The following is a 21,704-nucleotide window of genomic DNA, read 5'->3' as shown; positions in this document are numbered from 1 at the left end:
ACTACAAATTCAAGCCGGTCTTCTTTCAAAGTGTATGCCACACTGGCAGTCATGGGCACACCTTTAGGAGTCACAGGAGGACCCCAAGTTCCGAACTGCAAAGAGACAGTTGCCGAAACTGTGCTCATACGCAAAGCCCATTGATATAGCTTTTCATAATGCTGGAAAAATTCAGGCAAAGAACCTCTTTTTTCAGCGAGATCCATCAATCCTTTCAGATGCCGATCCAATCCCTCTCCTAGCAGAAAGAACGTGAATTGAACACAGCACCTCTCTAACGAAGGCCGTTCCTAAGTAGGTATGAACACACTTCACCTCTACGTGCTTCTCGTATCAGAAAAACGTGCTTGAGCGACGCTTTCTTGACAAGATCGCCCAATTGACGTTCGTCTCCAGACCAAAGAGCCTTGATAACAGCTCCCATTTCCCTAGTAAGTGATCGTACCAATTCCGTTCTACCGCTCTTAAAACCGGCAGTCGAACAGTGCCCAGCTGCAGAAGGAAAGCATCCAAACGCATTGTAATAAGCCGCCTAAAAAAATGCGTGTACTGTACCACATTTAACTACAAAGATGATAGCAGGTACCAGCATAGCTAGATGTGAAAGTGCATCACCGTGGTGCTTTTTTGCCTTGATCAAATTCCTCCCAAACTTCTCACATTTAACGTGGCGAACACTCAAATCAGCAATTCTCTTTTCGAATCGATTCTTTGCCACCTCAATTTTTCCCAGCAGTTCAGAATCCAATTTGAATTCAATTCGAAACGCTGGGTTTCCACTGTCAATTGTTTTCGAATCTGGCATAAATGACGATTGAAGCGAGTCTCTGTATACGTCATCCATGTAGCGCCATATTGTTAGTCCATTGGCCCAGGACATTCCGAAGTGAATGGCCGCGAGTCCGCGTTTGTTGATGACCAATTGCATGGACTTGTCAAACCACCTAATAAAACTATTAGATTACGAAAAAGAAGTGCGGTTCTTATCTGCCTGTTCTGTCCATTTCCGTGAAGGAAGTTGCGCATTGCGTCATTCAAATTATCTGTGTCATCGTCGTCAAGGCACAGGCACAGGATGGCTGATTCAATAAGTTTCAATGAATCTTCATTTGCTGCTTTCAGTTGCTTTCTTGCGACGGTCCACGTGTCTCGTTCTTCGCTTGTGAGCACGCTCACAGGTGGAACGGACGCTGGCGGATTGTGAGCGGAGATCAATGCCAATTGACGATAAATATCTGATGTCAAAGCCAGACTTCCTGAGAAACTGAATAAATATACCACCAATACCCACACACTACGAGGAACTAACCATTGTTTTTGATGACGTCAAATACGTAGAGACTTCCTTTACTCGTTACAATGATGTGTTTTGCTTGATCGTACGTAACGAAATCGTCTCTCCCAAGCTGCGGAATTCGTGATGAATTGAACATTTGCTTGAACTGTGACATGTCAAGAGGAGTTGCCTTTAGAAAATGGGCGGGATACCACGACAACTTGGACGGAACGCAGCTAAGAGCACAGCACCGTAGAACTCTACGATAAATCGCAAAACCAACGAAAGTACTGTACCTAACAAAATTCTTAAAAAACGGAGTATTGCTATTCTCTGGATGCGCGTGAAACATCGTAGGCTCGAGCACATTCTTGCGAACAGAATTCATAAAGCGTAGACTCGACCGAAGCAAAATTGCAGCACGAACGAGCTACGAAGTAAGAAAAAGAATCAGGCAATAGACAGACGATTCCTAAGTAATATCTCCGAGTCCTGTCACAATCTACTCATAGATCTACTGTTACCTGTTCGTTATATTCGGGACGAGGATCGTCTTCAAAGACCATAGCTGCATTGCTAGTCAGCACAAGCGATCGACGATCCGTGTAATACGCATCTAGTCTACGAGCTAGAGGAGAGTAGTCTAGACTATATAGAGAAAACAGTTCGGGTTTGTTACGCGTAGAGTAATTGTCCTGGTTCAGTTCGACGAGTTCGTCGTGAAGACGTCGGCCTTCGTTTGCCACGAATTCGTCGATTGCCTTCGTCGCGGACTCGTATTCTTCGTTCGACGACGCGATCGGTTCGAAGGCGTTCAGAAAGCGACGTTTCGTGTCGTCGAGTCGAGGAATGGGAAGGCGAGGAAGGCTCGCTTGGAAGTGGAACGTCGGAACGACGCTCTCCTGGATAAAATCGCTATCGTCCGGATTGGAACTAGAAACGGCTTCGTTCCTCCAAATCGAATAGCAAAGAGAGTTGACTGAACATATCCGAGAAGACTAGAAAGTGTAATCTAAGCTTTTGAAGTGCAGAAATTGGTTTCTTGCTGACCGTTTTCGTCGTCCGACGAACGAAGCCCAACATCTTGCGGCAAACTTCCCCGGATTCAAGGTTGTTGATACACGTGCTCATAATTATGAAATGATTAGAGATGTAAAAACTGTTCATTCTAATGAATATCGGTGCCAGCACCCCAGCATCCGGACGACACAAGTGAACAGGTCATCCTCGCTTCATTTAACTGAATATTTTAACTACTGTCCTCTAAAAGTCTAGCTGATAATCTTTTTTTTGTTGCTGGGGTGCCAGATCTTCCACACTTCAATATTGAGGAGTAGGCGGCGTCGGTGGAGTATTGCCGCCACTGGTAGCATTTTCTTCCATTTCGCCATTGCCGTCAATTTTGGCCTTCAAACGTTTATGCTGCACCTTCAGCCGTTTCTTACCGACAGGTTTTCCGTTCATTGCAGCGATCGCTGCTTCAGCCGAGCGCGCATTGTCAAAACTCACAAATCCTAAATTATAATAAATAAAACTAATCTCATCTATTTTTTCTTACCAAAGCATTTGCTCTGATTTGTTGCTCGATCGATGTACACCTTGGTGCTGACAATGTTGCCAAAACCGCCAAACCACTCAACAAGGTGATGATCTCGAATATCCTGAGGCAAGTGATATATAAACAAATTAGCTCCCTCCGGACCTATACCAGCAGCTATTCATTCCCAAAACGAAAATACCCTATTTTAATTTACCTTCAGGTTGTGGCTGTATAGGAGTATGAAATCCATTCTGCTGACCCCCACCATACATCGGATACCCTTCAAAAAAACAATAATAAGAGATACTAGAAGGATCAATAGGTTGATTATAGATTACCTGGGCCATAAGGCGGCTGCACAGCCATGTAAGGATCATAGAATGAAAAAGCGGTGGCAGGAGACGTTGGGGTGGCTGCACCAGGTGAAGGCGATGGCCCAGGCCCATACATTCCAACAGCAGGTCCTCCCATATAGCCATTCTAACCAGAAAGACGAATAGTAAAGAATGACTGAACTGTATTGATTCGATGCCTGGAAAAAATGAGGACCCGTTGGACTAAGGACCATTGCAGCCATGGCTTGCTGCTGTTGTTGCTGTTGCTGTTGGATCTGCAGCGCTTTTTGCAGGCGACGCTGAGTGCGTTCCTTCTCCGAGTCAGCATACCTGACAACCATATAGGACGAAGCACCCTAGAAATAAATAACTGGTATTAATTTCACATTTATCTGAACTGATCTTACAGGTAATATAGTTTTGCCATTTAGTGCTTCAATGGCTTTCTCGCACTCCTGTCTCGTCGACATTTTCACGAAAGCGCATCCTAAACAAATTAATAATTAATTAATTAATTAATTAATTTTCTATTGGCGCCTACCTCGACTGCATTTGGACTGGTCTTTCAGCACGTTCACCTCCTCGATTTCGCCAAATTCGACAAACATTTTTCGAACGTCTTCTTCGACGTGCGTCTTGGGCAGCATTCCAACGAACAATTTTCTCTCCTCTAGCAAAACACGCGCGCTCAGTAACCGAATTAGCGAGAGGGGTGAGACATCGAGCGACACGTGAGAGACGAAGAAAAAATTCGTCACTCAGGACGGTCGCCGCGAAAAGTCAGTCATTATACCGGCTTTCGCCTCCTGTTCAGTCAGACGTATCTGCATGGGACGATTCATCTGGAGAGAGAAGAAAATAAACGCGAGATCATCGACCGATGATCGCGCGCGCGCGCGCCGCTCACCCCGACGAGTGTTCGCTTATCGTTCAACTCCTTCTGCGCCTCGAGCGCGTCCTCGCGCGAACAGAACGTCACGAATGCGCAACCTAGAACGCAGAATCGTCGAGCGAGATTCGAACGGGCGGCTCGAGATGCGGTGGCGGCGGCGAAGACGAGACGTTTACATTCTACGCTATAGCGTGCCGTACATACCAGAAAGGCATCGCGAGGACCCCACCCCCTTTTTCACACACAGCCCAGCGCCGCTGCCACACCCGACCTCTCGTACACGCGAAAGCTTGGGCTACGCGAGTAGGGGAGTGCGCGATTCGATCGTTTTGCTGGCGTGCATGCAAACGTCGCGTCGCGATAGTCGACGAGCAATGCGATCTTTATTTCGAGCCGCTCCTCTTCCCACGTGTCCCGGCTCTTGGACCGGTATGCGGTTTTCTCGCCTGCTCACCCTTGTGCTCGTTCGTGAGACGATCGTGGAGGATCGTCAGCTCGTGTATCGGTCCGAACGGTTCGAATTCGGCTCGCAGCTCCGTCTCCGTCACCGATTTCGGAATTTGGCCGACGAAGAGCTTGATTGCGTCGACCTGCTTTTCGCCGCTGGCCGGTGGCACGGAATCGACTCGATTGTTTGTTTCTGTAGTCGTACCACCGGCGTCGATCTCATCCATGATCTTACCACGTGATGAGTGAGATTGCGGCGTACGCATGCCTACTAGCCGGCGCATTCTTCTATCGATGCCCCGTATCTTGGCGACCATCGACAAAATTGATAAAGGAGATCACGTAAAAGCATACAAAAAACTGCATAAAAGTAACAAAACGTCGACTCTAATTATTAGAAATGATAGCAAACCATGACTTAGGTCACTAGATACTGGGTTTAGGAAGAGGCAGAAATTTTCTGCCATACAACGCTCTTTTGCTCCTCCCTAATCACTTCACAAATTTTGCCCGCGTACACGTCCATTTCTGTAGTCGGTTCCACGTAAATTGTTCCTACAATGGAAAATGATTCACATGGCATGCATTTCATTTGTTATGACTACCAAAGAATAACAAACCTGAAAAATAGGCTCCGTGTTGAAGACGCAGCTCGTCTGCTTTTTTGAACTGAACTTCGAGCTCATCCTTTGTCAGGCCACCCGGAAATGGCTTACTAAAAAAACGATTCTTTTTTATAAAAAATGCAGATGATAGTCCGACGTGCGCGCGCTTGCCTCAGTTTTCGACTTTTGGCAGTCAAAAAGATGACGATTGGATGCAAGCCTTCGACGTTTTCCAGCTGTTCAATCACAGAACTCGAATTGTATTCCATAACAAAGTGGTGTCCCTATAAAAAAAAAGGCAACAAGTAGAAACGAACAAAGGGCTCCTCAAAGTCTCTCACCTCCTCAGCAAACTTCCTCAGATCGTTGCCCGTTGACGAAGAGCGAAGGAACTTCATACCGCACGGAAAGCGCAGAAGTGCTTCAGCCACTTGAGACGTCAGCATTCCAAGTAGAATAACAGGACGAGCGTAGTGAACTATATAAAGAAAAACAGAATCCCTCGTATTAGCAACACAAACATACACAATCCCTTTCCGTCTTCTATTAATTATAGTGCGTACCCATAATAGGCTGAACTTCCTCATATCCTGCCACTAGAGAGAGAGAGAGAGATAAGATAATCAACATATGGCTACGGAATCCGCTTGAAGTGGTTCTACCTTCTCCCAAAACGAGGCCGGCATCGTCGCTGTCGTCGTCGTCGTCGGGACTCTCCCAGTCGACATCGGATACCGTCTTTCTACGACTTTTTCGTGCGTCGACAGCCGTTTTCAGTTTCTTCTTCAGCGTATTCTGAACCGCGTGAAGATTCGATTTCAATCGTCGAGCCCTACGAGAAAAAAGTTCCAAGAGGAGTCACATCACTTTGACATTTTTCTCCTACGCTTTTCTATTGGGAATAAACTTCGACGGTGGCTTGTCTTTGCCCGACCGATCGACACTGTACGCCTCCCAAAAGCCGCGTTTGTTGCTCGCCTCCTTGCGAACAACGCGAAACACGGAAAGCGGCTCGAAGCCGTGTTCATCCGAACTGCGACTTCCGTAGTTGAACAAAGTACTACCAATGAAGGAGTCAATAAATGCATGAAGTACTTATAAGGTATAGAGACCTACCGAATAAACATCGAGCATCCGCCGTCTTTGCAACTGCTCCCAACGGCTGAATGAGCCATAGGCGGTCTTTTATGTATCTGACGTATCAGAGGAGTCGACGGCGTCGGTTTTTGCCCGACGGCATTCAGCATGGGAAGACTCGACGACAATCCTTTGCAAAATTCGCTAATGCCGCTCGGAGCGTTGCTGTCGTCGAAACCCGAAGAATCGGGCAGAGACGTCATCGACGTCGTTCGCACGACGGCGGTGGTGGCATCCGAACGGAAGCCGGACGGCGGGAAAGTGCCGCTAGCAATTGACGTCGTACAGGAGCGACGATGCTCGAACGACGATCGACTCGACTGGCCGGAAATGTGACGATGACGATAGACGACGGGAGGTGCGACGCGACGAACGAAGAACTGTTTGCCGGCGGTTTGGAGAAAATGCGAAGCGAGAACGGTAAAAATCGGCTCCAAATCAATAGTCCCAATCTAAAAAAAAGATTAAATAAAGAACAAATATTTTTGAGAGACGGAACCTTGTCGATTATGTCTCCCTTGTGAAGACGTTCGCACGCCTTACAGGAACCGTGCGGACGAACTCCTTTGATTGTTGTCGTTACGGAGAGCTCGATTCCGTGAGTTCCGTCGCATCCTGTACACAATACCAAATCCGTTCTTTAGACATTGTACAGTCATATTAGGAAAACAAACACCTTCGTCGTCATCGTCGCCGCAATCGACGTCGACGCGCATTTCCTCGTACTGCGGCGACTGCATAGTCATCATCTAAAAAAAGAATAAAACAATTGAAAAAAACAACAACCGAGTTCTCATATAATCTGTGCCTTTAGAAGATCGACGCTGCTCGCGCCGCTGACGGTCGACACGCGTCGACTTCTCTCCTTCGTCTCGGCCTTTTTCAAACTCAATATCTCCGTTTCCATGCCGGCGATTTTTCGTCTCAATTCGCGAATCAACTCGTCGCACGACGAGTATCGATTCGAATCGTCGTCGTCGATGAATTCGCGAAGTTTCGTCGTCGCGTCGACGATTTCCTTTCGAAGCGTGTTATTTTCGCCTTGCAAGCGTTCGTTCATGTCCTGGACGCGATCGCGATGGCTCCACGCCGTTTCCTTTTCGCTGATCAGTCGACTGCATTGGGCGCGCGACTCCTGGAGCTCGTTCAGCGTCGATTCGAAGTCGTTTTCGAGCGCTTCGTAGTCGGCGATCGCCACGGCGCGTTCCTGATTCGCGATGTCGAAATTCGCTTGCAATTCGTCGCATTTTTTCGTCTCGCGACGGTAGTGTTCCAACGCGTGACGCGCGACGCCCAAAACCAAATCCGTTGCTCCATCTGGAAAAAAAAACCCGGAGAGTTAGTTCTGTGGGCGTGACCTTTCTACTGCCTACCGCTTGTCTCCTTCAAAAGCGTGTCGACGCATTGCGAGAGAAGCTTCTCGTGGAGAAGTGGGTACTTTTCCTCGAGCGCGGCGATGAGAAGAGCGCTGCCGCACTCACGCTTTTCTAAGTAGTCGATCAGACGATTCATTCGACTCTGACGCGTCGCATAGGTTGCTCGGTTGCCGATTTCTTGCGTTTCCTCGTCGCAGATGACTCGACGGCTTTGGAGAAAAGGAAAGAGACACTCGGCGCTCACCGTCGCCGTTAGCTCGCAGCGTAATCGCTGTACAACAGCGAAAGCGGGATCGTTCGTTGTCGTCATGGACGCGGAATGGATGCGACTGCTCTCTCCGGGGTTCGCGGGCGAGTGGTGTAGTGGGTTAACAAAACCCGACGTTTTGATGACGCACTTCAGTTTGCGTCGCGCACGTGACGGGGCCCGCCTACTCCCGTAAGCAAAACGCCTCTAAAAATGCGCATAAACGCAGGTAAACGATCTCCTAACCGTCTCGCGTTCCTTCAAGAATTCCATTCGAATTCTCCCACACGGCGCATTGATGCTGCGTCACTATAGCGCACACCGAAAGGACAATTTCGTCCAACGACCTCGTAGGAGGATGCGGAGCGATATGCGTCAGCACAAACAGGAAATAGATCGATCCCGTTTCTGCTCTAATATTAGCAGCCTGGCGAATATTATAAGCGGTTATACTTACCGGTACCCAAGTGAGCCGGGCTTATGCAGTGCATAAGTAAGTACCCCGGAAAGACGTTAGGTACCAACTACTATTATACAGGAACAGTCTGTACATGTATTCAGTCCCAGGCTATATTTCTCCGTGAATGTGACTACGGAAAAAAGTTTAGACATCATATATACATCAAATGATATTTCCTCACCCGTGGCTCATATCTTCTGTGCGTCATTTCCTCTTCCTCTTCTCTCAGCATCCTCTCGTATTCTTCTTCGGCTTGCCTGGAGCCAATGAATAGGTGAATAATCAGAGTAGTCGTATCTCTATACCTTTGCTCTTCCAATTCCATTTCAAATTGCCTTCGCGCCTCCTCCGCTTTCCTCTGCCTTTCCGTAATCTAAAGAAAATTATCAAATTTCGACGCATTCTACAAAATCGTTACTTGATATTCCAATTCGCGTTTCCTTTTCCCCTTTTCTTCTTCCTTCCGCTCCGTCTCGCGCGCTGACATCTGATTGGCCAGTTCTAAATCTCGTAGCAACTCCTCTCGTCTCTCTATCGACTCAGCCTGCTGCTCCTTCAGTCTCCCCATTTTCTCCACAAGCTGTTCGTGTCTCTCGTCAAAAACCTCAAAATTTCATAATTTACCTATATGAATAAAGCATCTTTTTTTCACATACCTCCTTCATAAGTCTTTCTCTCGCCAGTTTCTCCCTCTCCCATTCCGCTTCTCTTCTCTGCCACTGCCTCGCCGCCTCGTCGCGATAGAGAGCATCCAGTTCAGCTTCGCGTGACTTTTCCAATTTCAACTGGTCTTCAATGACCTGCACTCACAGTATATGATACCCCTAGCCAAATTACAAGGAAGAGAAGCACTTGCCTGTTTCATCCACGCAGCGTCCGCTTTTGCTCTTTCCCTTCTCGCAGTCTGTAGCTCCTTTTCCTCCACTTCTTGCTCGGCAAGCCTCTCCAGTATCTTCAAGTCTAATTCCTACGTAGAGAAATAAATATTTTTATAAGAATTATTAGCAATTTTTTTTCATGCCAGGGCTTCTTGAATTTGTCGCGATTTTCTCTGCATCTGAGCTTTGTATTGTCGAGTGAGAACACGTCTGCAGATACAGTGTGTACTAAGATTTTTTTCTCGTGCGGAAATCACGCGTACCCCAATTCCTGCTGTTTTCGCCTCCTTTCTAATTCTTTCCTTTCTTCTTCCTGAAAAATGTCTTTGGAATCCATATCATTTATTCTCAGCCCTTCTCACCGCTTTTTGGACTTCCCATTGCTGTCTCATAACGTCGTCTTGCTCTTCTTTCAGCAATTTTGCCTATGATATATATCGTCGTTTATACATTTTTCTTTCTCTGCGATCTGTACCTCGGCTTCTCTCTGCTTAATCTCCTTCATTTGAACCTGCAAGTGCTCACCTACGCGCTTTCCTTCCTCCTTCTTTTTCTCTTCCCGTTCGCGCTCCTTTTCCAAAGCCTTTTGCCTCTCCAATTCCACTTGCCTCTCGTAACGCTCGCGTTCCATTCGATCGAAAGAGACTTGCTACAAAAAAGAGCGCGCAATATTCACGTTTTATTTGATTAATTCATGTATTTAGCCTCCACCTGTTTTCTCTGAGTCACCTGCTCATCCCAACCCTCGTGAACGTCTCTCGTCGCTTGTCGCGACTCAATCTATGGACCCTCCGTGGGTGCCAATTACGTCATCTCCACAGTATACTTACATCTCTTAGTTCGGGACAATTGGCTCTCCAATGTTCCTTTAGTTTAACCTGAGCTAACTAAATACCCAATCTGCGTTCTTTTCTCTCTGTGGTGTCTCTTCATTGCTTCTATACCTGTTTTCGAACTTCTTCCTTTTGAAATTTCAATTGATCCGCTCTGGGGAATAGATATGAGGCTCCTCCTTCTCCTCTCTACCACTCCTACCGTACCGTTCCTTCATTCGTGCGAGTCTCTCTTCCGGTGTCAATCCCTTCAATTCCCTCAGTTCCATCTAAAAATGCGTATTCAGATAGAAGAAATTCTCTTCTTCAGCTCCCTACTTCGTATTCGGCGCTTTCTCTCTCGAGCATCCTAAGCAATTTGACTCGTCTCTCGCTCAGACGAGTTTTCTTCGTCTCTTTGTTTCGTTCGCGTTCGTACGCTGTCATACTGCGTTTGCGGCGTGAATCGATGCGAGATCGTGCGCTCTGTTGCTGCCTACCTGCCGCCAAATGACTGATTTGATGTCCACGCCTGCTGTTTCGCCGCTCGGACGTCGTTCTGGTGAAAATATTTCGAATGCTGGTCCCATTTCTGACGAAAGCCGTCTTCGTGCGTGCGCCGATTGACGATCAGCTTTTCGGCGTTCGCTTTTCGAGTCAGATAGTAAGGCTGGAGAGTCGGCAGAGCCATGAAAAACAAACGAAGACTCAACGTATAACGGTTTGGTGATCGCGTGATCAAGCCTGCAGAACCAGGATAAAGACATAAATCAACAGAAATAACAATAATCGTCATTTGTTTCTTGAACGCGAAGCGTTCGCCTCTTCGTCGTCCATTCGTTTCACATACGCCTGTGCCATGGAGTTGATAATAGACGAGACAAAATAAATGACCATGACTAAAACGAGTCGCTCGTAAAACCAAGTCAGCCAGCTGGAATTCTGCGAGTGGAGAGAAACGTGCGATCTAGCACAGCTTAGCAATCGTGGAACAATCTCACCGTCTGAGTGACTTGTCCTGGTTTCTGGTGCAGCTTCTCTCGTTGTTTTGACAAATATTCTTTGAATGGAGACTGAAGCTGCTCTCCAAATACAGGAATATATCTATGTGAGAGGGGAAACGATGCGCTTAGCACGTCAAAGACGTCAAACTTACCCTATTATGTCAACAAGGCCCTCCACGTATTTCTTGGTGAAAAGAATTATCACAAATAATTTCTACGCAACGAGAATCGATTTTTAGCCAGACCCTCAATATTTCTACGGAAAACGCGCCTGTATGTGCATTTTGATCAGAGCCTTTCCTATCACTGTCGCTCCGAAAAATGTCCAAAAAGGAATGAGAAAGTGGCCGCACGTTATGCCGGCCAGATCGAACAGAGGATTGGGAATCTGTACGCGAAAAATCAAAAAACGAACGCGCAAAGGATCGCCGCCCCTCAACCCACCGATGCGCACAACAATATTCCAATAAATCCGGCTCTTTGCACCACCCCGTGAATAACTCTCTTAGCCCGAGTCAATAAGTCCTACGGTATCACGCCGAAATTTCTCCCCTTATTTTTATAATAATAATAATAATTATTATTATTATCACCGCATTCTTGGTGTTTTCGAGTGACTCTAGTTCCTCCTCAATTTCCTCCTCTTCGACACTCGTCCCAGAAAGACGAGCTAAATTTATCCCCCCAAATAGAAATATTGGCACTAATTCGGATATGTTACAATTACCTGCTCTGGCCATAAAATAGGGCGGAAGTTCCCCAATCGCAGTGCCAAAGCCCTCAAAGAAAAAAACCCTCGCACTCGGACAAGATCTTATCCAGTGTACAATTCTGCTTACCCACATAAAAGCCTCTAGTCTAACTTTGCTCATAATAGTCAAAATGCTCAGCTGGGAATTCGTGCGTTCATCCGACGGACACCGAATCCTGAAAAAGGACTAGTACACCTATTCAACAGCTCCTTCACTTACTCATCTGGATACGGAGGAGACGGAAAATCGACGGACATGCATTCCCACGCCGATAGAGTGACAGAAGCAATGTGGGGTCCCTAGTAGAGCCGTTGAATATTATCTTAGTGGCCCACGCCCAAACCCGCCATACCAAGTAAAGCAAAAAAGTATGCAAACCCGTTCCCAGTCCAATCGAAGACAGAACTCCCAAGCCAATCCAGTAGAGACACCAAATAAGAACGCCTCGCAAAGGACGAATGTACTAGCATTTTCTAACGTTATAAGGGAACATGCGATAGAGAGAAAAACTACCTCTTGATGAGGACCGTCTAAAAACCAGAAAAGAAATATCCACCAGAAAAGAATGGACGAAATAGTGACAGTGTGCTGATTGTGTAGCAGTCTAAAAAGTCACATGACTAGAAAGGATCTCTAGACTATTTTTTAAAATTATTTTTTCTATCCCTAACGGCGTCGGTTCCCGGATTGGTCCCCGCCCCCATACCTACTTGTCATAAAGTTTCCGCAATTCTATTCCCATTTCGAGTGCGAAATAGTAGAGAGTTCGTAGGGGCTGGCGCCACAGAACGAGCCGACTTCGACGCTCTTTTAGCTCGATCCGACGCCGGTGCGCTGTTATTGAGTCTTCCGCATTTTTCTCTACTGTGTGTGTGCAGGGGAGGAGGCGGGGTGAGCGAGTGTGACACGTGATGTGGGAATATTTACCGATTTCGGCTTTCGCGCTGTTTCTGCGTCGATTCGATCAATCGATTTAGGAAAACAAAGTGCTCGTGTAGACTTACTGTGAGTTTTGGTCCGTTTCGTTCGCTTCTTTGAGACGTTCTATCTTTGAGCGTATCGCGCTTGGGTCAGAGCTTCGATTTCAAGAGGTTCGCGGTTTTACCAGCAGCGCCTTTTTCCCGAAAACTGGTAGATGACGTCTTTTCAGCTCGTGTCTCAGCTGAACAACAGTGTAATTTTCGTACAAACGGTTGTCCATTATTTCCTTAGCGCACTTCACAAATGTACACGTGGTACTGTAACTAATCTCTATTGACTACGTACACTCATAGTCATCTTCAACTAAAAATTCTAGAAGCAAATGCCTTAATGTAGAATCGTGCTCTCTGCATAAGGAAACGACTTGACGGGCACGCAGTGCTTTGCCCGTAGTCACACCAAAGAAGTGTCACAGTAATGGAAAGGAAGACAGTTACCACGAAGTAAATCAGCAAAAGCCTTACAACGGACGTTTGAGACAAGACCAATTTCTCAGAATCGGAGCCTGACAATTCTAAAACATATTTCCCCATAAGAATTCCACGTGCTATTATCAAATTACCTTTACCTTCTTTCTTTTTTTCAGTAGTAGCATCACTATCATCAGGCTGTGGTTCTACTGGCTTTTCTTCTATCAAAGTCTCGTCTTTCTGACTACTTGCTTCCTTCTCATCTCTGTCCTGACTATCCCTATCGACTCCATCATCATTATCATTATGAGTACGTGTGTATTTTTTCATAGCATCTGCCCAATGAAATGTATACACAAAATCTCCCTTCTAAACCTATATAGGCACCTGAATACTCCATCTTGCCAACTTGAGCATAGATTGTCGTAAATAGCTCAAGACTTTGCACTGTAGTCGCATGATGATCGCCAAACACGGACTGTCGAATTTTCGTTGCCTACACACGTTCCCTAAAAGGCAACAGAAATTCGCCAATGGGGTCTCACCTTTCCGCAATATTCCAAAGCAAGATGCGGTCTGTCAGCGAGAGAAATGAGTCTAAAAATTAACCTATAATGAGCGAAGCAACACTCACGTTCCCTCGTCCAAACAAAGCCGCGCCAATCTCTCGTATTCATCTGCCTTCTGGGCTAATGGACTGTCAGACTGAAAATCTCATTACTCAATGGTCTCCTCTCTCTATTTGAGAAAAGCTGACTGTGGCCGGTTCGTCCACTTGATTATCATCATTATCATTAGCAGATCCGGAAGTTGCAAGGAGATCTCCTAAATCGATTAGCGCTTTTTCGTAGTAGAGCTTCTCTGCCTGAATGAACTGGAGTGCCTTTTCGTCTGCAAAGAAAGTCCAGGAAGAGAAATACCCTAATTGAAGATGGACGTACACTGGTTGTCTTCAAAATAAATATCAGCAATCTAAAAGAATCGTCTTTGCACTATAGTTGCATCAAAGAGTCAAACTCACTCTGTGAAGACATTGGGGTAGCTTGGTGAACGTAGAACCACCTCGGAGATCTTTTAGACAGTTGACATAGCACTGTAGGGCATAGTCAGGCTTGCCGTTTCTCTAGAAACAACGTTCTTCGATTATTCTCTGAGATGGAGCATGCGCTCCGGGTTTTTTTTTTCTTCGAAAGCTAGGCAGTTCCGACCTCGAAGGCCAGTCCTTTTGCGAAGAGTTCCGCTCTGTCTGTGACTGCTTCCGCTGGAGAATCCGCGTCATTTACTCTTTCCTCGCTCTTTTCCTTGTCGGTGCGATTCGCTTGCTCGATTTCGGCTTCATCTACTCTTGCATTCTCTTCGCGGCCGTTCTCAGACGCGACACCGTTTATTTCTTCCACTTCGCGATCGGCTGCGTCCGTTTCTGCGTCAACATTCATTCTCTTCCGTTACTACTAACGCGCTTGACTCTTATACGTCAAAGGAAATAACTTTAAAATTATTAATCTTTGATAAATTAGCTTGAAAATTAGCGCTTTCTTCTATCAATGCCTAGCCAGTGCCAAAATTCGCGGGTGTCCACGACAGCCTCACTATCTCCGTATTCGACAGTGGGTTTTGTCGTCATCGTTGTTCCTTCCGTCGACGTTTCTATTTCAAGCGTTGATAAACTCGTCGCCGTCACGGTGGAATCAACGTCGGTTGTTGACGGCTCCCTGAAAACGACGTCGTCATCGTACGGTCTCTCGTTGACCCCGTAAAATTTTAAAAACGCGCCGTCCAATCGGCATCTCCCCGACCCCGGCGCGCAGTGACTACCCTTGTCCCTCACTTCCATAGTCCATACGCCCTCCGCCGTCGCATCTTCGCCCCAATAATGAACCGAAACAAAAGACCAGTGAACAAATCCTCTGGCCGATTTGTCTCGTGGTCGATACGGAAGTAGCACGGATCGCGTTCCCGCCGGCGAGACGAGCGTTATCTCGACGTCGCCGCGAGAAGGATGCGAAACAGATAATCTCGCTTCCACGTGTTCGAGGTATTTAATTGCAATGGGAGTGCCCTGGCAACCGTTGACCCTCAGCTGGATTTTTAACGGGTTTTCTCGCGAGAAGTGTCTAGAGAATTAATTCTATTATAGACAGGATCTCTCTTATTGTGAGAGAAAAAAATCACCTATGAGTCAATTTCGGTTGTGCGGGACACATGCGCTGCTCCGGCACTCGTTTCCAGCGCTGGGCCGTTCGAACGAATGCGTACGCGTCGAGAAGACCGAACCCGTAGCGAGAACTGACCGAAAAGTTAGCGCCGTTTTGCTTCCAGCTCGGATGCAACGGATCGGTTTTCTTCGACGTCAATACCGTGAGATATTGAACGTCGCGCCAAGTGAGTAGAGAACTATAAAAAAAGAAGCAGGTGGGGGGGGGGGAGGAAGCGATCATATAGTGAATTCCCCGTCTGGAATAACAGCCTGGATATTAGCTTACGTACTTGGCCTCGAGAGCCAGAGCAACGACTCCGGCAGCGAGCGGTGCCGCCGCCGACGTGCCGCTGTGAGACGACGTGCACGTTTCGTTCAAATCGGTCGTCGTCTATCCGAACAAAACCATCAATTAAATAAAAACATATTTTTCCCCCCCGCCCTTACTATGCTCTTTCCCGTCGTGCCGCTGCTAAATGCGACGGCCATGATAGACGTGCAACTCTCCGTGTACCACGGAGCCTTTCCGGTGAAATCGACGGCACTGATGCCGAGCGTGTAAATGCTATTGACGTATCCGTCGCAGGCGCAACTGTCCTCCATTCCGCCGCCGTTACCCGCCGCCCAGACGAAGATAGATCCCTTTCCATCTCGACCCTGTCGACGAATTAACGCACTCAAACACAGCGAAACCCCTACCCTAGCTAATCGTCTTGCCTTTTGAGCGCCCTTTTCCAGAGCGCGTCTCGCCTCTCGACTCGGACCCTCCAACGTCTGACCGTTGTCGTTGGGTCCCCAGCTCACCGTGTAAATGTCAATGTGCTGTTGATTGTAGCTGAGAGCGTTCGCTTCGGTCGCATCGGTCAGCAAACCATCCAACATGCGAATGCCTTTTCAATTTTAAAAGACGTCATTTTTATATAGAGAATACTGTATTCTCTACGAGTACCTCCTAGACGCGCGTTGTAGGCGATTCCCGGGGCGCCGCACACCGATTTTCCCGACGCTGCTGCCGCCACTACTCCGGCACACCGCGTTCCGTGTCTAGAAAGTCGATTCTGTGGTCAGTATGAAAGTCTGCAGCTCGCTTATAATTAATTACCGATTAGTTTTATATCTGTCATATCTTGGTATGGGATCGGGGTCTCTCCCGTTGAAGTCGTAGCTAGCCAATGGATCCTAAAAAAAGGTATTCTATTAGCAAATAGAACGACTTTTCTGGCTGCTCTATTCACATAATTCTCCTTGATGTCAGGATGGGTTCGTTCCAAGCCTAGATACACAGATAGATAAGTATCGTTATTAATAGATGAATGCTAACCGAAAGGAGATAAACGGTACGTTTACACCAACCCATGGGACACCCAAGACGAGAAAAAAAGATGCTCTCTAGACCGTCTCTCACCGTCATCCAATATGCTGACGACGGCTCCCTTTCCCGTAATTTTGAGTCCCCAAACCGGTACGACGTTCATGTAGACCGGCTCAAAATTAGCATGTTCTGATTCTGATTGAGACGACTAAATAATGATTAATTAATAAAGAAAAAAGTATCAGCATTTTTTTGCTCTATCCTCTTGACACTCACCGCCGCGTCTGGTGACGATGCCGTCCACGTACTCCTATAGAGAGGATTCTGAAAGGACGGCGTGTTACGATTGACTCGTATCAACGCCCGCTCCTGTTTGTACCAGACGACCTGGAACAAGAACGTCTATGGGTCTAACCACATGCAGAACTTCGTTTTATTCGCGCATACCGTCGTTTCCTGTTCCAAAACGACGTCCACTTCTTCGACGTCGCGACGACGACGACGATTCGAGCCCTCCTCCTCCGGCAAACCGTACTCGAATACGTTCCGCGTCGAACCGACCTGCACAATCGAGCTTGTTTCAAAGTAAACAGCGTGTGCGCGGGCGGCGGGTACGGCCGGGTCCCCACTTCCTTCCGCGTACGTCGCCATGGACTCGATCGGACGATACCTTTCCGAGCAGCACGAGGCCGCGACGTTCGGCGAGTCGTTGCGCTTCGGACGATCCGCCTCGTATTTTGCACATCCATCGGGCGACGAGTTCGCCGTCGCCGTCGTCGCTTCGCAGTCGTCGTCGTCCTGCGTCGACGAGCGTTGCGACGACGGCGAGCCAAATCAACGCAGCTGCCGTCGCCGGAGAGCGGCGGAGCGATCCAATTTTCATCATAGTGGTACTGTAGGACTGCGTTTGGGAAAATCTGATTGGACTACCTTCTGTCGAGTGTGTGAACTGAATGTGTTTGACGCGGACGAGACATCTGGCTTTATGGGGCGGCGAAAAAGGCGGCGCCTCGTTCGTGTAGGCACGCAATTAGGATTAATGGGATTTGTGACGGCACAAGCCGAATGGCTTCTGTTCGGCACTTGGGGGCTTGCGGGCTTGGGGGCTTTTATTACACAGCTCCTTAATAAACCAGTCGCGATTTCGTGAACCATGTCAACAACTTAGTACAGGTAAGAGAGGGGAAAGGACATCGTTTATCGCTAAAGACATCTAGAGTGGAGTCCTTAGCTGGCGTTGAGTTGTCTCAGCACAAGTTTCTTATAGACGCCGTCTCGTTCTATCAGTTCGTCGTGTGTCCCCGTTTCGACGATCACTCCCTTGTCAACAACCAACACCTGTGCGCGTATAAACATAAACATAGACCAGCGTAAGTGCACGCTATGCATCGCATCATACAGTAGGAAGGGGGAGCCGGATGCAACCCGGAGACAATAACCACCGTGCGTACGTGTGACCCCTGCCTGACCACCACCGCAAATACTCTCCCCTTCTAAGTATACGTATTTCTAAGGCTAGCTCCCTTCATAGAGAGACTCGACACTACGCTGCTAATGTGCTTTGCATTGAGCAACGACCAGATGTCTCGTTGCACTGAATTTACAAACAAGTCGAGAGACGCTACAAAATTCATGAATGGGAAAAAGGGTCGTGTATGCGCACCTGTAGAGGACACCTTCGCAAACAAGGGGTTATTGTTACGCACGCTCTCGGGCCGCAAAAAAAATCCCACAGAAACAAACCCACGCGCTCACCTTAGACGCATTTCGAACCGTCGACAGTCGATGAGCAATAACGAGCACCGATCGGCCGACGACGGCTCGATCGATCGCCTCCTGCACCAAGTGCTCGCTCTCGGCGTCGAGAGCGCTCGTCGCCTACCACAGGAGATAGGAGGATCATCTAACGAGATTTGTACGGGAGTTTTGCACGCACTTCGTCGAGCAGCAGAACGATGGGATTCATGAGCAATGCACGAGCTATGGCGACTCTCTGTTTCTGTCCGCCGGACAGACGAATTCCTCGCTCTCCTACGATCGTCTTGTAGCCGTTCTATAGAAGGAAAGGAGTCGGAGAGAAAAATTCCCCTCGGGGGATGGCAACCCGCCGGAAATACGCTCTCAGACGGCGGTCCGTCAGATTAATTATTCATGCACAGGGTCGGTCGTCTAATGGGGGAGAACTCACCTCAAAGGACATGATGAATTCGTGTGCGTTCGCCTGCTTTGCAACATCCTCGATCTAAACGTTTCCCACACACGTAAACCGCACACCGAAAGAAAAAAAACCTCGCGTCGGCGGTGTACCTCTTCCTGTGTGGACTTTTTTCCGTACGATATGTTTTCAGCAATCGAGCAGCCGAACAGAACGGGCTCCTGCCCGACCATGGCCACTCTGCGACGAAACCACAGCGGATCCAACGCAGACACGTCAGCATCCCCTAGAAAAGAAAACTAGAGTCACTACATACATAAGAAGACAAATTTCACAGTGTCACTAACCCAGTTGAATCGTTCCCGATCCCGGCTCGTAGAATCGTTCGATTAGACTGACGATTGTCGACTTGCCGCCGCCTGACGGGCCGACGAGCGCGACGACGGTGCCGGGTTCGACTCGAAACGAGACGCCTTTTAGAACGTCCGTGTCCGGACGCGACGGATAGCGGAAGGAGACGTCGTCGAATTGAATGCCTAGAAGGGAAGAGAATTAAAAAAACCGTGTTGTCTGCGAATTAGACGACGCAGAACGCGCGTGGCGACGGACTGTCGAGTCGCGGCGAGGAAAAAAGGGAAAGGGAAAGAAGGGGAAGCCTCTCGTTCGAGCCAAACCGCAACCCGCACCGGTGATGGCTTATATTGTTAAATCAAACTCGTCTCCGAGGGGACACCCACTGCGTTTTTAAAGAAAACAGGACCCACTTACTTCCTTCGAATTTGACGAGCTGGTTTCCACCCTTTATTGGAATCTCCGGACGTCGATCTAAGAGTTCGAAGACCCGAATCGAGGCGCCGACCGCCTGCATGAATTCGCCGTAGAGATTCGACAAGAAGGCGAACGCCATCGCAATGTTGATCATGTAGAGCATAAAACCTACGCATCAAATAATTTTTTTTTAATTTTTTTTTAATCCTTGTTGCTTTACCCGTCAGTTCGCCGGGGGTCATCGAATTCGATCGGCTCCCCGAAATGTTTTCGTGAAGCAACTTTGCGCCGTACCACAGAACGACGACGGTTGCGCCTTGAATCAGAGTAAAAATCAATCCGGAGAACGCTCCTATAGAAAAAAAAAACCGGTGAGACGTTTTTTATTTATTTATTTTTTTCGTGACTGACCTATTGTCATTGCCATTTTCTTGCCTAGAGCGAAGCTCTCGTCGATTTTTACTCCGTACTCGTCCATGCTTTTTTCTTCGTTCGAAAACGAACGAACCGTTCGTATGCTGCTGATCGATTCCTCGGCAATCGTTCCCGCTTCGCCGAGTTTATCCTGGAATTTCTTACGCAGTCTTTTGATGTAGTTTCCTTGAGAAAGCAAAACGAGAGATCGTCGTAGGGAGTGCGACGCTAACACATGATGCGATACCGTATACGACAGCTCCAATCGAAACGACGGGAACGACGGATAAGAGAACTAGCGTAAGACTCCAGCTCAGATAGAACATGAGTCCTAATGAGACAAGAACTTGGAGCGAATAACGAAGGAGCATGGATATATTGTTCTGCACAAAAAAAAGATTAGAATCAGTATAAATATTATGTTTTCTCTTACTGTGACGGCATTCTGTATGACTTGGGTGTCTGAGCTTAGGCGATTTGTCAAGTCTCCAGTCCTTGAAGGACTCCGTTATTTTAGTGACTTGGTCATTTTTTCCCCTCTACCTGCTATTATCAAAAAAGGCGACTTCTTGACTGACAACAGAATTGAATAGCTGGAGTCAAAATTAAAATGAGGGCGAAAATTCGGTCACATCTTTTACTCACTTTTTTTCTCAGAGTAGCCACAACCGTTTCGCCAGTCAGCTGAAACAAGAACGATCTGAACATTGCAGCAATCGATCCAGCAAATAAAATGAGAATCAGTCTGAGAGTCCACTTATTCACATCAGCTACAGAAAATCCCAGTCAATTCCAGTGAGAGTAAGAAAACAGTAGAGAAACATACCCATTCCTTTGCTTGGAGAATTAGCAGCATCAATCACTTTGGCAAAGAAGAGAGGAGCCACAGAACTCGCCCCAGTGCTAATAAGAAGAAAAACGAACGCCGTCAAAACGAGATACGCTTCCTGAAGACAAAAAATCAATTACAAAAAATTCTCGAAAAACGAATCGTACTCACAGGCGCAACGAGACCGAATAAGCGTTTCAAATCGACTTTACGTCGTTTCTTCTTCTTTTCGTCGTCCGTTCCATCGACGTCGTCATCGTCGACGTTGATCGAACGCATGTTGGCTCGAAGAGCGGCGCTCGTTGTTCGCTTTGCCGCCATCAGGCAAAGAACGACTTCGACGAACGAAAAAGCGACGCTCGTCGCGATCGCGATGCCGTACGTGAGCGGCTGCGTCGCGCCGAACGCGTGTTCGACGCCGACGCCGAGAACGACGCCGCCTTTGACGACGCCGAAGCCAAAGACGGTCAAATTGAGAATGCTTAGGAGAACGACGAAGATGCGGTTCGATCGGCGGTAGGTCGGCTCGTAGGGAGATTCGAGCGCGCGTAGGGACGCTGATTCGGCGCGAGATAGGAGGAGAAGACTTAGGATGAGTTTGAGTAGGGAGAGGAGGACTAGGTCGAAGGGAGAGTAATAGAAGGTGTAGTGGGAAATGCTCGCTTCGAGCGACGCCGATGAGGCGGCTCGCCACGAGGGACCGCCAGCAACCCATAAGCTAGCAACGGTAATTGCATCGAGAACGAAAACGAGTCCGAATAGGGTCGAGAAACGGAGAAATCGTAGGTGATTTGACATGTCTGCAAGGTCACGTGAACGCTACGTTACCCTACGTAAGCGTACACGTGTATCCGAAGAAGCAGCAAGTACTGTACAT

General features: G+C 47.7%; 8 protein-coding genes across 9 annotated transcripts; all 8 read right to left on the bottom strand.

Moving 5' to 3' along the window:
* Positions 1-244: 244 nt before the first annotated feature.
* On the bottom strand, positions 245-2,443 carry LOC136186961 (carnitine O-palmitoyltransferase 2, mitochondrial-like). Its single transcript, XM_065974453.1, has 8 exons — positions 2,327-2,443; positions 1,956-2,274; positions 1,801-1,904; positions 1,573-1,706; positions 1,310-1,512; positions 992-1,256; positions 587-944; positions 245-532 (listed from the first exon to the last, which is right to left on the bottom strand). Exons 1-8 carry the CDS (start codon positions 2,441-2,443, stop codon positions 275-277), a joined length of 1,758 nt encoding a protein of 585 aa, XP_065830525.1. The 3' UTR covers positions 245-274.
* LOC136186967 (CUGBP Elav-like family member 3-A) lies at positions 2,388-4,820 on the bottom strand. Its single transcript, XM_065974459.1, has 10 exons — positions 4,498-4,820; positions 4,059-4,141; positions 3,945-3,993; positions 3,693-3,821; positions 3,559-3,638; positions 3,349-3,507; positions 3,155-3,296; positions 3,031-3,096; positions 2,835-2,978; positions 2,388-2,790 (listed from the first exon to the last, which is right to left on the bottom strand). The coding sequence occupies exons 1-10, from the start codon at positions 4,805-4,807 to the stop codon at positions 2,597-2,599; spliced, it is 1,356 nt and encodes a 451-aa protein (XP_065830531.1). The 5' UTR covers positions 4,808-4,820; the 3' UTR covers positions 2,388-2,596.
* On the bottom strand, positions 4,774-7,965 carry LOC136186958 (uncharacterized). Its single transcript, XM_065974449.1, has 12 exons — positions 7,606-7,965; positions 7,041-7,549; positions 6,909-6,981; positions 6,732-6,847; positions 6,212-6,684; positions 5,982-6,155; positions 5,758-5,927; positions 5,659-5,691; positions 5,437-5,573; positions 5,267-5,379; positions 5,111-5,205; positions 4,774-5,045 (listed from the first exon to the last, which is right to left on the bottom strand). Exons 1-12 carry the CDS (start codon positions 7,916-7,918, stop codon positions 4,930-4,932), a joined length of 2,322 nt encoding a protein of 773 aa, XP_065830521.1. The 5' UTR covers positions 7,919-7,965; the 3' UTR covers positions 4,774-4,929.
* Positions 7,966-8,247: 282 nt separating this feature from the next.
* On the bottom strand, positions 8,248-10,801 carry LOC136187828 (trichoplein keratin filament-binding protein-like). Its single transcript, XM_065975537.1, has 16 exons — positions 10,506-10,801; positions 10,345-10,453; positions 10,234-10,295; positions 10,138-10,180; positions 10,024-10,080; positions 9,905-9,973; positions 9,669-9,842; positions 9,556-9,618; positions 9,457-9,506; positions 9,337-9,403; positions 9,172-9,282; positions 8,972-9,115; positions 8,734-8,919; positions 8,621-8,688; positions 8,497-8,572; positions 8,248-8,445 (listed from the first exon to the last, which is right to left on the bottom strand). Exons 1-16 carry the CDS (start codon positions 10,799-10,801, stop codon positions 8,413-8,415), a joined length of 1,608 nt encoding a protein of 535 aa, XP_065831609.1. The 3' UTR covers positions 8,248-8,412.
* On the bottom strand, positions 10,798-12,995 carry LOC136187829 (vacuole membrane protein 1-like). The gene is made up of 15 exons (XM_065975538.1): positions 12,867-12,995; positions 12,766-12,809; positions 12,689-12,711; positions 12,472-12,625; positions 12,275-12,365; positions 12,114-12,224; positions 11,981-12,060; positions 11,849-11,936; positions 11,737-11,788; positions 11,603-11,679; positions 11,454-11,534; positions 11,281-11,397; positions 11,162-11,223; positions 11,007-11,109; positions 10,798-10,947 (listed from the first exon to the last, which is right to left on the bottom strand). The coding sequence occupies exons 1-15, from the start codon at positions 12,960-12,962 to the stop codon at positions 10,798-10,800; spliced, it is 1,329 nt and encodes a 442-aa protein (XP_065831610.1). The 5' UTR covers positions 12,963-12,995.
* LOC136187830 (consortin-like) lies at positions 12,979-14,667 on the bottom strand. Of its 2 annotated transcripts, none has more exons than XM_065975539.1 (9): positions 14,361-14,667; positions 14,174-14,275; positions 14,094-14,124; positions 13,910-14,043; positions 13,787-13,857; positions 13,698-13,728; positions 13,540-13,648; positions 13,305-13,487; positions 12,979-13,256 (listed from the first exon to the last, which is right to left on the bottom strand). In XM_065975539.1, exons 1-9 carry the CDS (start codon positions 14,586-14,588, stop codon positions 13,042-13,044), a joined length of 1,104 nt encoding a protein of 367 aa, XP_065831611.1. In that variant the 5' UTR covers positions 14,589-14,667; the 3' UTR covers positions 12,979-13,041. The 2 variants fall into 2 exon arrangements, with proteins under 2 accessions (XP_065831611.1, XP_065831612.1); XM_065975540.1 differs by having other exon boundaries at positions 13,311-13,487.
* Positions 14,637-17,598, bottom strand: LOC136187827 (neuroendocrine convertase 1-like). The gene is made up of 12 exons (XM_065975536.1): positions 17,332-17,598; positions 17,109-17,222; positions 16,938-17,048; positions 16,755-16,869; positions 16,585-16,622; positions 16,452-16,528; positions 16,299-16,393; positions 16,067-16,239; positions 15,797-16,006; positions 15,640-15,740; positions 15,325-15,546; positions 14,637-15,266 (listed from the first exon to the last, which is right to left on the bottom strand). The coding sequence occupies exons 1-12, from the start codon at positions 17,545-17,547 to the stop codon at positions 14,678-14,680; spliced, it is 2,061 nt and encodes a 686-aa protein (XP_065831608.1). The 5' UTR covers positions 17,548-17,598; the 3' UTR covers positions 14,637-14,677.
* Positions 17,599-17,803: 205 nt separating this feature from the next.
* On the bottom strand, positions 17,804-21,644 carry LOC136187826 (uncharacterized). Its single transcript, XM_065975534.1, has 15 exons — positions 20,999-21,644; positions 20,825-20,945; positions 20,644-20,768; positions 20,542-20,591; positions 20,432-20,492; positions 20,246-20,381; positions 19,996-20,184; positions 19,805-19,936; positions 19,585-19,752; positions 19,164-19,352; positions 18,969-19,102; positions 18,850-18,903; positions 18,598-18,714; positions 18,417-18,539; positions 17,804-17,999 (listed from the first exon to the last, which is right to left on the bottom strand). Exons 1-15 carry the CDS (start codon positions 21,623-21,625, stop codon positions 17,889-17,891), a joined length of 2,337 nt encoding a protein of 778 aa, XP_065831606.1. The 5' UTR covers positions 21,626-21,644; the 3' UTR covers positions 17,804-17,888.
* Positions 21,645-21,704: the final 60 nt, after the last annotated feature.

This window comes from Oscarella lobularis, chromosome 5, assembly GCF_947507565.1.
Source record: "Oscarella lobularis chromosome 5, ooOscLobu1.1, whole genome shotgun sequence".
Lineage (NCBI taxonomy): Eukaryota > Metazoa > Porifera > Homoscleromorpha > Homosclerophorida > Oscarellidae > Oscarella > Oscarella lobularis.
This window is presented reverse-complemented; position numbering and strand designations above follow the sequence as displayed.